Below are 14,261 nucleotides of genomic sequence, written 5' to 3' on the forward strand. Positions count from 1 at the left end.
TAGAAAGTAAGCGTATGACCTTTAATAGAAGTAAGCATGAAAATGTAATGCTATATAGCATTCTTTTCTCATCTACATATTTATAAAAAGCATCTAGTCACCATTTTTTCAATTGATACATGTCACTTGGTGGTGTGACGGAGGTTACTCTTTTTTCTCTCAATTACTTTCTTTTTCTGCTGTGTTTTATGGATTGTTGAGCCTGCAAAAATCAGGCTGGTCATGCCTATATAAAGCTATTATATTTCTTTAGGTAAAAAGTTTTCAAGTTTATCATGTTCGATCTCTCTATTTGTGTCTGTTTATATGTGCAGCATAAAAACTAATTAAACACGATGAGAAGTTGGGGGTATAATCGTACCATTACAGCTTGCAATAAGTACATCAAGCAGAGTCTACACACATTATTATTGGAAATTGAAAAAAAAAAAACAATACAACTTGGTTTTGCGAGGATATCCAATCTAACTTTTTCAACTAACGAAAAAAGTAGTGTCAACTTTCAATCTTTTAATAAATTTCAAAAGTGATATATTTTAAAATAATTTTAGAAAAATAATATTTTTAAAGTTATAAAAAAATAGTAAACAAATTGTTATTTCGGGTTAAGATGGTGTTAAATGCAAAAGCTTTTGGTACTACTATTGTAGTATGAATTCCTTTTCCTTCAAAATAAGATTATTGAAAAGTGTTGTTAACAGGGAAGGACAGGGTGATTATGCACGCGCTGATGGTGGCATGAAAGGCACTGGAAAGCTATAGAAGGTGACAAACACGGCACGTGGATGTCATTGTGTTATGTCTGTCGTCTCTTTCTACGCACTCTTCAACCCAAAAAACCCAATCCCCATATAGAAGAGTGATAAGGATATTACTTACTCTCCAGTTCCAGAGAGAAAAAATATTCAAAAATAGATGTTGTTTCACAGAATTAATGTTATACTGTTTTAAATATTTTTTATGGTTATTTTTAGTCAATATTTAATGAGAATAAGATTAGAATGAATAAGTAATTAATTAAAGAAACACGTAAGGAGTATAACAGAAAGTTATTTAATACTGTAATATTTTAGAAATTTTATTAAATTTCTTAATTTTTATGTCAAGATTTTATTAGTATTTTTAAAACATTAGTTGAATAATTAAAAAAAATATTTATGATAGATATAATAAGAGAATGTAAAAAATCATAAATAATATAATTTTAAGTATTTTAGCAATGGCATTGCATGTCCATGTGATTTCCTGCCAACCAGGCACCATTACCCGCCTCCCTTTAAACCTTTGTCCCCTCTCTTCTTCACCCCACCCCCCACATACCCAACCCAGTTAGCCTTTTTATTTAATCCTATCACTTCATGCCATTTAGCAGTCTATGTTTGGAGACAAAATAAATTCATTTATATAAAAAAAAAACTGATAAAAAATTAGTACTTTTATTTAATCCTATCACTTCATGCCATTTAGCCGTCTATGTTTGGAGACAAAATAAATTCATTTATATAAAAAAAAAACTGATAAAAAATTAGTACTACTACTTTCCTTAATCAAGCATTTACTATATACTCTTGTTGGAATTCATGAAAGTAGTAGTATTATAATCGTAATAATTTTAAATCCTCCTGTTATATCATTTTTACTATATCTTATTATATATTTTTCTACTTATTTTCTTACCTTTTTATGAAAATTTTAAAAAATGTTTATATCTTCAAAACATTAAATATATTTACTTTTTTATTTATATTTTCTTTATAAATGAATAAGAATACTAGTTAGAGAATATGACATTACTCTTTAAATTAGTTCAATTTCATGTAATTACCTGACAAAAAGAGTTTAATTTATGAGTGATAAATTATATCCTCGTACATTTTTTCCAACGATTTTGTAAAGAAAATGTTAAACAAAAATGTAAATATACTTAATAATAACTTTGAAATATAAAACATGCATACTCAGAAAAGAAATATAATAAACAAGTACTATAAAATTTAGTAAAGAAATATCATAAGAAAATATAAAATTGTTCTTAATTTATATGCCTCCACAATGTATAACTTTTTTTACTCAGAAAAATGTCTAATTTTCTCAACATCAACTTACAGTATTGATAAAAAAAAAAAAAAAAAAAACTTCTTTTACTGTGTTTGGATTATTATTAGTTTAACTAAATGTCAATTCTTTATGAATTCAGCATTTATAGAGTGTGTGTGTGTTTGAATATACTAAATTCATATTTAACGTCAATCCAACACTCAATTTCCTTCTAACTTCCATTCAACATCTAAAAAAAAAAAAAAAAAACTTCCATTCAACGTAGATCAAACAGGTTTTCAAATACACGGGTGCATTGGAAAGTGAGATTAAAAACAAACACGCTACACACCGATTCTTCCTCGACAAAATTTAGGGAAACGTTACATCTTAAATTTATGGTATATTATTGCACGGAAAGGAATTATTGCACCATATTTAAAATTTAAAAAAAAAAAACCTTTTTGGTCCAATTGTCCAAGTAACTTTCCATAAATGTGTAGTTGAAGTGTAATAAGGCTGGGTGTGAAAGAGAGATGTACTTAAGTTGAAACTTGGAAGTTGAAGCTAAGATGGGAGGCCCTAAATTTATTGCAAGGGTACAAGAAACCAGCTCAAAGATGACTTCCACTAGCCTAGCTAGTTCAATAATTACTCCCATCATTGCATATTTTTCTCATTGATGTTTCATTTTTTTTATTTGGATCTTGATCAACAGTATCTTTAAAATATTAATTAAAAATAAAAAATATATATTTAATGTGAAAATCATAAAAATATGTAAAAAAAATTATGTGTAACGTAAATTTATATGTTTCAATAATTTTTTTAATTTTAATTCTTTAACCAAATCTTTTAAAATAATAATTAATATTTATCTTTTATTTCAAGGTCGTATTAACTTGCGTTCGTAAAATATAGGTTATCATTTTCTTTGTTTTATTTGAAATTATTGATATTTTAAATATTTAAGACATAATTATTTGTTTATTTGAAACAATTATATTTTACTAAAATAGTCGTACGGAATAGATCAAAGAGAGTATAAAAAACATAGATTCAATTTAAAACAGAGTATCATTATTTGTTATTTTTTATACTATCAATTTATGGTAAAATATACTGATGTGATGACACTCAATAATTTTCAATATAGGGTATTCGTTACCTTATTAACAATGTAAATCATAATCATGGATGGCAAAAGTATTTCTTATATTATGTGTAATATCCAAATCATTTAATTTCATAAATATTTTGTAAAATAAAAAATAATTTTATAATGCTATTAATTAAATTTAACTAGATAATTATTTTTAGTAATCTTGATTGTTGAAGTTTCACATTTACTATAAATAAAATCAAATTAAAATATAAAGATGATATATCAATCCTTGTTTCTTGAACTAACTTTTATGATTCAAATCTATACTTACATTCTTACTATTTTAAGATTAATTATTTAGTTATTTGTCAGACAAAAATATTTAATGTTTACAATACTACTGGGTAGTATTTTAGACAAGAGAATTAAAATAGTTGGAAAAACTTATATGGGTTTTCTAACCGGATTGCTGGGATCTATTCGTACCTCTCCAGCTACATTTTTTCTACATCCGAAATCAAGATTATAGTATTGTGAAAGAATTATCTAATTTAGTTGGGAGAATTTTAATTCATTTTGAGTATAGTACATTAGAAGTTTTATTTTTAATGAACTCTTTAAAGAATAAACAGATTACAGTGTACTTAGTTGACTAACGTTCACATTGTGAGTAACAAGGTGGAGTACTAATAAAAGTTGTCTGAAGAGCTAATAAATTTTGATGGGAGGGGACGGTGGAGTTGACAGTTTCCCATAAATATAAGTTGTTGGGATCAACGAAGGTTAGCAGTTGAACTTTGTTAGGAGAAAATGTAAACAAGGCTATATATATAGCCTTGGTTGGACCTAGAGCTAGGTATGATTCTTAGTCAACTGCAAAAGCAGCCATCTGCCAAAGCACCAGCGCTATCCTCTCCCAAAATTAATACCCTCTCCGTTCTCTTTTATAATAAATTTTTTTTTTACACTTATTTTCTTTCATCTCAAATATAAATAACAATTTTTTTATGTTTTATTTTAAATATAAACAAATTTTAATTATTCATGTTTATTTAATAAGGTATCTCTAAAATATTTTTTATTTAATAAGACTAAAAATCTTTTTTATACTTAATATTTTTTTATGGCAAGATATTAATGTGGAGTATCCAATAATTTTGTCTTTTTTATACTTAATATTTTTTATAGCAAGATATTAATGTGGAGTATTCAATAATTTTATTAATAACTAATCTTCACCGAAAAATTTGACCGCCTATCTTTAATGAGGTCTCCCTTCCTAATCATGTTTTCTCCATTTACAAAATTTAAATCTAAGACCTTGCTTAAGAGAATCGAGTCTAAAATCACTCGAATCAATAACTTATTAATTTATACTTAATATCAAATTTCAATAAAAAATAATTTAAATAAATGTTTAATTTTTAATTGAGACTTGCACACTTTTAATCAATATAATCAATTTCTTAATAAATATAAAATATGTTTTTTTCTTATAATTAAGACGTAAGGAAGTACTAAAAAAGTTAGTTTATTTCATTAAAATGTGTAATTCACAGTTAAAAAATAAATATTTTTTCTAAACTACACTAAGTTGGAACTTAAGATCAAACACAAATCTCTTATTAAATGAAAAGTATTTTGAACATAATTTCATTAAATAATATAAAAGTAATTAACTTTTGCTTATATTTCAAACAAAATGATTTTTTTTCCTTATAAAAGAGAACATGGGGAGTGCACCGTTCTCCTTATCATACACTTTATGTTCCTAATTATAAAACATGTAGATTAATTTATATTTATTAAGAAAGTTAGTTAATTTAGTTATTAATATTATTATATAATTTTTTTTTTCAAATTTATCCTTAATTTTATTGAGAATTTATTCATCTTTTTAATCTTCATTGGAGAGAAAGTGCAAATTCAAGATATTTTATCAAAAAATAATTAATACAAAAGAGAGATAAAATGAATTTTTACAATAAGAGACAAAAGATTATTGACTATATATCTTATAAATAGGGTATAACCGTTCTTATTTATGAGAAAAAAAGTGATTCTTTTATAAAAAAAAATTAAAATATACTATAATATTAAATAAAAGTATAGTTTATTAATTTTTGTGTTGAAATGGGTGTGGGGTGCAAGAAGAGGGGAATAAAGAAGCGTAATTTAGGATTTTAGTGTAATATAAAATTTAAAGGGAGTGTAGAAAGAAATTTATGGAAAGCAAGAAGTAACAGCAGCCATGAGTCCTATACTCTTCTCTTAGGCCCAGCCCATGACGCTGTCAACAACATCCTGCTATGTTGAATATAAAAAGAGGAACACGATGGGGGACTAGGCCAAGACCCATCAGAACCTATAGCTACGGAGGAACGCATCGTTGACAAAAAATGGAACCGAGTTCCACTAAGAGTAGTTAACATGAGATGAAACCCCGTGGTTAGCTAATGAATATGTTCCCTATATACATGAGAGAAACTTCAACTTACAAAAAGAGGAGGAGGAGGAGGTGGTGGTGGCGGGGATTGGTGGGTTCCATATTGCTGCTAACATTGGCTTTTACTGTAAGTCTAGACTTTTTGGTTCATTAAGGGACACTGTTTATATGTTTCTATATTTCATCTAAAATAAATGTTTCTATATTTATGTGTTTAATAAAGCTGTATTAAATATTCATAAAATACTTTAAAAGTTTGAATACTTCATCAATGTATATTGACAGATTATGAATCGCACACGTGGTTGAGAATTCCCGAGGTAGCAACAAAAGAGATGGGTTTGATGGAGGAAGATCCTAAAATAACCGGATTCACAGTTATCAATGGCGATCTCCTAATTTTGGCAACTGAAACAAGAGTCTACAGAAGGTTTGACTGATGATGAAAACTATATAAGGGTTGAGGAAATATGCCAACACAGATACGAATCCAAAGTTTGCTTTACTTCCTACTCAGATAGTCTTCGTTTCTGTGGACCAGGGGCTACATGTTTGCCTTGTTAAGCTTGTTGTTGTCAAAGAAATTGATTATCGATATGAGCATACAGATTTCAACTGTACTTTCTTCAAGTTCCTATTGCTGCTGATGATTCTCCAAGTATTAGCTGGAAGCCTCCTCCGATTGGTGTGGTGTGTACAAGCTCAATTGTGACGGTTCAGTCGAAAAGCATTTGAATAAAGCCGCTGTTGGAGGGATTCTGCGAAATGATTCTGGGCATGTTGTCTTTGCATTTTCGGCTTAATATTTGTTTTTGCTGTGTTAAGAGCTGAACTTTGGGATATCCTTACTGGTTTTTGCATTTCGTTCTTTCAAAATCAAGTTGTACAGTAATAAGTATAGACCTAGTTGGGGTAATTTTTTAGGATTTTCAAAAATAATTTTGCTATCAAGATTATTTTTGAGAAAATGATTTTTTTTTTACTTTCCTACTAACGAAATTTGATTTTGGGTAAAAAACGCACAATATTTATATTTAGATTTTAAAAGAGACTCTACTTTACAGGTTCATCGGGAACAAATGATATGCATGTCTAATGTCTTGCGGGATAATTGGTACGATGCCAATCATAGAATCAATCCAAATAGTTATATTTTTCACATTTACCAAGTGACAAAATTTAACATTTACTATAATTTGATAAATATTACCTTCATAGCTTTGGGTTTCAAAAGAAAAACCACTACACAACAAAGTTCAGGTCATCGACTTTCAACAGAAGACAACCAAATAGCCTCTTACATGTATCAGATAAATACAAGTTGCAAAAAGTGAATGCGCTTCACAAAGGTTCCAGATGTAGAAGAAGATCATGCAGTCTCCACCTACCAATTTCGTTAAAACAGCATTACTACATTGAGTATCTTTAGAAGGTCAAGGATACTTTACTGGAATGCATTGCAGTGTGTTTCCTGGCTTTCTTTTGATTGGAAATGCTAGAGAGAGGAAAGGTAACCAAGAGTAACTGAAATATATTCACAGCACCAGTTTTCCTCGTGCTGAAATGTCTAAAATTTGTCAAAAGTGGTCGTAATAATCAGGATGATCATCATCATATTCAGAAAAGTCACTCCCACCTGAGAATTCATAATAGTCATAATCATCATCAGACAAGAAATCTATGTCAGAAATCCCAGATGGGTAATCTTCATCAAGAGATCCATAATCAATTTCAGCTTCAAATGGGTAGTCATCAGTGGGATCACATGGAAGCCGTAATTCTTTGATCTGTTCCGCACATCTTTTCCCCAAACTTCCTGCCAAGTTAACATTGAAACACTGTCGTAAGTCAAGAGATTCAAGGAGAGGACAGCCATCAAGAATAGCAAGCAGGCCTTCATTAGTAAGTTTGTTTCCAAAAAGCTGGAGATGGTGTAACCCGGGCATGGTTTCTGCAATAGCAAAAGCCTCCTCATCACACTCAATGTGCGGACGTCTGTAACCTTCCATATTGAATTTCAGTGTTTTTAAGTGTGGGCAACACTGGCCAATAGCTTCTAGAGGGTCCTTGGTTAAGTTGCTGATTGATATATCAAGCTCCTCCAGCTGAGGAAGCTTTTCTGCAATTTCACACAGTCCTTCATCTGAAATCTGATAGCAACATGCAAGACGTAGGCTTCGTAGATTACTTGTACTGGGAAATGGAAAGACAATACAGGGAGAAGAAGTGTTACATAAAGACACCACCAAAAGATTTGGCATGAAATTGCAAACAACCTATATAGAGATACTACCAAAAGATGTGCTGAGGCTTTGGTAATAAACAATCTAAAAATGTGAAATTTCATTGTTAAATTTACAAGGAATGAACATTTTACACTTCAAACAAGAACCAGGAATAGATCCTCTGGACTCTCACGTCAAATTTCAACATGATGTGGCCATGTTCAAATACTATATCTATGTCTCTCGTAGTAGACATTAAATAAGTACAAGGCCTATATAATATCAATAGGTAGAGAGATAGATACAAAATGTAAACATGGCCTGTAATGTACAATATTAGAGGATCCCTTCCCATTATGACACAACACATATAGTTTCAGCAATATCTAGATCACAGAAACATCAATTGTATATGATATACCATATCTGAAATCGAAGACGAGAATTGAAATATACCATTAAATCAATAAAGTCATCACTATTCACAGGCAACAAGAAATATGGTTTTGAATTATAATAACAAAAATATAGGAATTATTAATAACAATAAAAAAAAAAAAAACTCTGCCCTCATCTGTAGTTTTGACGAGGATATGCTATAAGAATAACACTCTTTTAACATTCATTCTCTATTATTGGGTAAAACCCCAGAAAGACAGAATTTCCCGAAATTTTGACAGTAATTAACTAAACATAATGTTTGCATGCAAGGCGTGGTTAGGGAACAGGAATAAGGTAAGTAAATAAAAGAAAAGAGCTAAGCATGACTGACGAATGGGTGATGTGGTGGAGGAGATCATCGGTGCCGAAATACTCGACATTGATATGGAGCAAGTGGCCGGAGCTGTAGTCAATTGCGCGGTGGCACATGGCCAATAAATGGAAATCCAATCCAATGTCGCCCAAATTGCGCATGTCGATGGTGCGCCAGAGGAGAGGCTCCTTGGAGATCGCGCGCCACACGGAGCACACGCCCTGCGCGCGCGTCAGGATCTCGGTGGCGCCCAGCTTCTGGAAAATCGTGCACAGAACGTCGCGCGGAAGGTCCAGCCAGTTTCGTTCTTCTGCTGCTGCCTCCTTCGACGACGACATAGGTTTGATGAATGGTGACGGTCACCATTCACCAATTTATCGGTTTTCTCATTGGGAAACCGCGAATGCGAAATTATTGGGCTGGGCTTTTGGCGCCTTCTGTGTTGCCAAGCCCACTCTTTCCGAATTCTTCTTTATTCACCAAGACAAGCACGTCCATGTAATGAAAATATTTATACACTATTAATTTAGTTATTCAATTCAAATAAATTAAAAGCATATGATTATTTCATCCTTACGAATGTCATTTTCTCTTTATTTTTCATTGGGGGAAATAAATAAAATTCAACACTTCACTAGCACACATTGACGTATTTAATGGAGAAGCATTAGGGTAACTTTAGTATCGAAAGAGTTTAAATAATATGCATGAAATCTTATTTTTAAGCTCAATGCAATGTAAGTAGTGTATACAAAAATTGACATATTTGAGGCTAATTTTTTGTAGTCTTCCTTATGTTAATCCTTCCGGTTAAAGAGCTATATTTTATTTTTGTGAAGTTTTTTTAGAAAAATAATATAATAAATTAGTACTTTTTTGTAATTTATTATATTGAAGTCAAGGTGCAAAATTTGTTAAAGATACTAAAGAAACAATTATGCAGTAGTAGAATTATTTTATTTACAAAAATATTTTTTAATCAATGTAAAAATTATATAAAAATAGTAAAAAAAAAAAGTTTTCACCAGTCAAACTAATGAAAACTTTGATAAGATAGACGCTATGATAAAAGGTAAATAATGAATTTCAAAAAAAGATAAAAGGTGAATAACAATACTAACAAATAAGACGGTAACAAATTTAAGTATAAAATAAATTGTATTAAAAAAAATATTTATTTTGTGTACGTTCGTAATTTTTGATAAAGATTAATTAGCATTTCCATTGGAGAGTACTTCATACTATAAAAAAAAAAACTAAGAAAGTGGAGAATTTCATAATTTTCAGTTTTTGGAATACCTTACCTTTAGTGACGATTCTGTGCTTAACAATTCGGGCCAAGCTTCAAGTGGTGGAGTGACAAGATGTTGTTTGCCTATGCTGCAAACATAGGGCAGTGTACTGGTATTCATGCAGAGAGGGGATTTAAAGACTTAATATTATTGAATCGGATTCTATTGAAGCTGTTAAGTTCCTTCGAGATGGTTGTGCTCGATCTCATGCTTTCTTTCCTCTGGTTCGGATTAAAGAAGAAGGATTGCTAGCTAGTCTTAGGTCTTAGGGTGGAGCATGCATGTGCTCAAGGAGAGCTAATCAAGTTTGATCATTCACTTGAGAACATTTTAAAACTTTTTAGTTTATTCATTCGTTTTTGAATAACGTTGTCTTAGCGGAATGTTTCTTCAACTGTGTTTCCTCGTGGGTTTTTAGTGCTTGCTTGGAAGTTTTTTCATTTTCTTAATTTTTTTTTAAAAAACTTTTGCATTAATAGTGTATATGTTATTTTCTCGAAAAATAAAAAATAAAAACCGTCCTCCAATTCTCCAAAGACCGAGGGCGCTTGTATGGGCGTTTATTGCGCTTAAACCCACATGCAATGATGTGATGTGAGTATGTAGTTTTGGTCAAATGCAACGATATTAATTTGTTAGTATATGATTTGGTAACTTGACGACAACCAAAGTGGCCAACTGTATAATACTAACCCACATTCTTTTAACTCTAGCTATGGGTTTAGGTAGTGTGTTCCATACTTCCATTGAACACCTTTTCTTCAACGTGGTATTCCAGTACTTAATTATTTTATCTGAAGCCACGTCTAAACTATATTAAGCACTTTCTGATTAGATAGAGTAGGTAAACAGTAACAAGACAAACAAAAAAAAACCAACATATTTCAATTCGTTTCAAATTTCATAAATGAACTATAAAATAAGATTAAGATTAATTCTGTTATATATTGACAAAACTTGGATTTTATTTTCTTTTCGTTAACTTCTCAAATCAAATAATCATTTGTAAACATTAAACTGCCTCCATTAAAAATATTTAATTTTCTGGATTAGAAAAAATATTCATATATTTTATGGTATTAATTATTTGAAGAAAGAAAATAAATTAATAATAAAACTAAATGCTTAATGTAACAAAAATGAAAATAGTTGCTCAAAAGGATTTTGTTCAAGAATGATAATTTTTTAATATCGTAATTATCACCTTTGACTTTCTATTAAGATTTCAAATATTCTTATAAATTTTGATTGTTTAGACCAACTATAAAATTAATATCCTCAATTCAGGCTTAGTTAATCATACTTAAAGTTCATTACATCTCTTCAATAATATACATTTATAGTATAAAAATAAATCAACTAAAAAAGTTTCAAATGAAATTCATTTAAAATGTTTAACTAAAAAAATATCATTTAAAATGACTTCTTCCCTTGTACAAATACAACTGTGTACAGGGTACAATTTACATGTATAAATGTTGAGAGGAATGTTCATATTTAGTATTTCAATAATATTTCTGAAAGAAAAATATATACCTCCAAAAGGATGATACCTACGGAAAAACAAAAACTACTTGCCTCTGATTACCAAGAGTCTTACATTTATATATAAAAACACATACGCACACTCTTTTAACATATCATTTCTTATTTTATTTTTAAATTTTGTATTAAAAGTTAACCCATTGAAGATTGAATTCATTTTTTAAAAAACCAAATTAACAACAAATAAATATACACTAGAGAGAGTGCCTTGAAAAAATTTGTTTACATTTTTATATAATATTTGTGAAATTTAATTATAATGTATGTTTTAGGTAGAATACTCTTCGGTAATAAGTCAATGACTATTTCCACAAGATACTGAAATATGTTTAAGAGGTTAATTTTTTTCATCAATTTTTTTTTTCATATGATGGAACTCATGATCACGTATTCAAAAAATAAGGTAATCTATCAATCATGACTTACATTGTTGGTATTTAATTATAATGTATTGATAGTGTAAAGACTTTATAGCTTATCATGTTTGGAAATAATTTTGAAGAAGATAGGACGTGAATTTTTTTTAAGCTACCAATTTTTTAAAAATGTATTGATAATTTTGTTAAATTTTACAACAATTAATTTAAAAATAAAATTTGGTTTAATCTAAATAGCATTCTTATCAATCGCTTGAACGGTCAAACATAAAATAACATTGCCCGTCAAATAATTATTTGTTGAAAATAATGATGTATTAGTGTGTGTTTTTGATCCATTGATGTATTAGTTTTATGTATTGTATATCTTAATTAACATAAGTTATGCAGACAAAGTAGGATACAAAAGATTTCACCGAAAATCTATCTTGGGAATAAGAGAATTTACTCCGATTTGTTTTGCGGCCTCGGAGAAAGACAAAACAAAACCATGAAAAAGTCAAACACTAAGCAATAATTGCGCATCAACCATGAACCAGCCCATCTCCTATTTGAACTAACACCATAATATACTATATTAGAAATCAAGAAAGAATAGCATAAACTCTTTTCCAGATATCAGAGATCAGAAGGGAGAAGGAGAACAAAGTTTACAAAATTAATCTTTCTTTCTTAGATCTCTCACCACAATATTCATTAAAAAGAAAAAAAAACTACTTTTCTTCTTCTGCTTATCCTCCATTCATTAATTCTTCCATTACATAGTGCTGTTTATCACGTCTTTTATACCTTTTTGCCTGTTGCTGGGTATAGCATGGATCATGTTCGAGCATTTTCATCTCCCCATTTTCTTTCTTCTTCAACAAGTAACTTCAATGGACAGCAAGATATAGAAGAATGCGGTTTGGAAGGTAATTAATTTCCTTAATGTGTTACACACTTGAGTCATCCCTTTCAAATTTGTTTTTCTTTTTTCCATTTTGGATCCAATCTATCATCTTAAAACAAAAATTTACAGAAACTTCAATTAATTAATCATATATGTGAATAAAACCGGTCATGCATCCTTATTCAATATATATTTCATTTTTTGCTATAGGCCTTGCCACCAATGTTAAGCTATTACTGAAGTTAATTCAAGACCATAATGGGTCTAGCACAAAAGAAAATGATGAGCGCAAGTTTCATAGGGTAAATGGAATGATGTTTATCCTAGATGAGGCTAGGAATAGGATTCAAAAGATTCAATCTACCACCCAGAGAAGAGCTGAACTTAGGAGGTGTAACACTGACCTTAGGCCTAACATTCCAGCTCCAAAGGACAGAAAGCCTCCTTCTGATGTGCCTATAGATGAGAAAGAGAGGCTAAAGAGGGAGCTTAACGCGAGCTTGGTGGCGCGACAAAGCCTTCAAGCAATGTGTTCGAGTTTGGGAAAAGAGAAACAAATTATGGCTGCGGAACTCGCAAGGAAGGCTCAAGAATTGACAGAGATGGAGGATTTCATTGGTGATCTAAAGGCACAGAATGACATGTTGATGGAGAAGTTGCATGAACAGAAGGAGAAGAAGGGTAATGGTGTGGAGATGGAATGCAACATAGTGCTACGAGAGCGTAACAAGGCGCTTTCAGAGCAACTCCAGAAGTCAATTGATGGTTATCGGTCTATGAAGAGAAGGCTCAGAGATATTCAAGAGGAGAACAGGCAAATTCGCGATACCATGGAGCAAATGGAGGAGGAAGTTGATGCAGGAATTGACAGGAATATAGGTAGGTTCAAGGAAAGAAATATGAGAACAAATGAGATCAAAGAAGAAATTTCAGCTTTGGAGCATATGCTTGATTCTCTCAAGATGAAAGTCTCAAAATATACACAGAAGAAAACTTGATGTCATATGCCAAGAGCTCAATCTGTGAATGGTAGAGGCAAAGAAGAGAAGCGTGATTTGCAAGGGATCGAAGAGAGTGGACATCCTATCAATAATACATGCATCGTCCATTTACTGCATGCTCTTGTTCAATTATTGCCTACCTCAGTCGTCTATTTTCATATCTAGAAATTAAAGCATGCTCCTAGTCCTAGTAGTCCTAGACCATTGTAGAATGGGAGCCATTAGCCAAATCTGTTGACTGTAAAATATGGGAGTGAGAAGATAGGATTAAACTCAATGAAGAGAATAGTGACATACATTACACATGTTTTTGAACTTTGGTTCAGATGTACACTGACCCAAGAGTTGTATAAGTCCTCTCTGTATTGCATATCCTAAATTCAATTTTTGTTCAGTTCAGTCTGATCTATTTCATGTAGACTTTGTTAGTAAATGCATATATAATTCACACCATTTTTATCACTTCGATTGTACAAGATATACTTGTTTTCGATGAACTTGATGATAATTTATGACATTAAATGCTATAATTGACGAATTAAATTTATATTTATTTTCCAACTTAATATATATTTAAACTTAATAAATAA

At 30.4% G+C, this 14,261-nt stretch overlaps 2 protein-coding genes across 2 annotated transcripts; one reads left to right on the forward strand and one right to left on the reverse strand.

Moving 5' to 3' along the window:
- Positions 1-6,783: 6,783 nt before the first annotated feature.
- LOC100788317 (F-box protein SKIP19) lies at positions 6,784-8,929 on the reverse strand. Its single transcript, XM_003541621.5, has 2 exons — positions 8,586-8,929; positions 6,784-7,781 (listed from the first exon to the last, which is right to left on the reverse strand). Exons 1-2 carry the CDS (start codon positions 8,903-8,905, stop codon positions 7,166-7,168), a joined length of 936 nt encoding a protein of 311 aa, XP_003541669.1. The 5' UTR covers positions 8,906-8,929; the 3' UTR covers positions 6,784-7,165.
- Positions 8,930-12,367: 3,438 nt separating this feature from the next.
- LOC100788843 (kinectin) lies at positions 12,368-14,111 on the forward strand. The gene is made up of 2 exons (XM_003541622.5): positions 12,368-12,692; positions 12,881-14,111. Exons 1-2 carry the CDS (start codon positions 12,596-12,598, stop codon positions 13,666-13,668), a joined length of 885 nt encoding a protein of 294 aa, XP_003541670.1. The 5' UTR covers positions 12,368-12,595; the 3' UTR covers positions 13,669-14,111.
- The last annotated feature ends 150 nt before the right edge of the window (positions 14,112-14,261 follow it).

The sequence above is a fragment of the Glycine max genome, chromosome 13 (genome assembly GCF_000004515.6).
Source record: "Glycine max cultivar Williams 82 chromosome 13, Glycine_max_v4.0, whole genome shotgun sequence".
Classification (NCBI taxonomy): Eukaryota; Viridiplantae; Streptophyta; class Magnoliopsida; order Fabales; family Fabaceae; genus Glycine; species Glycine max.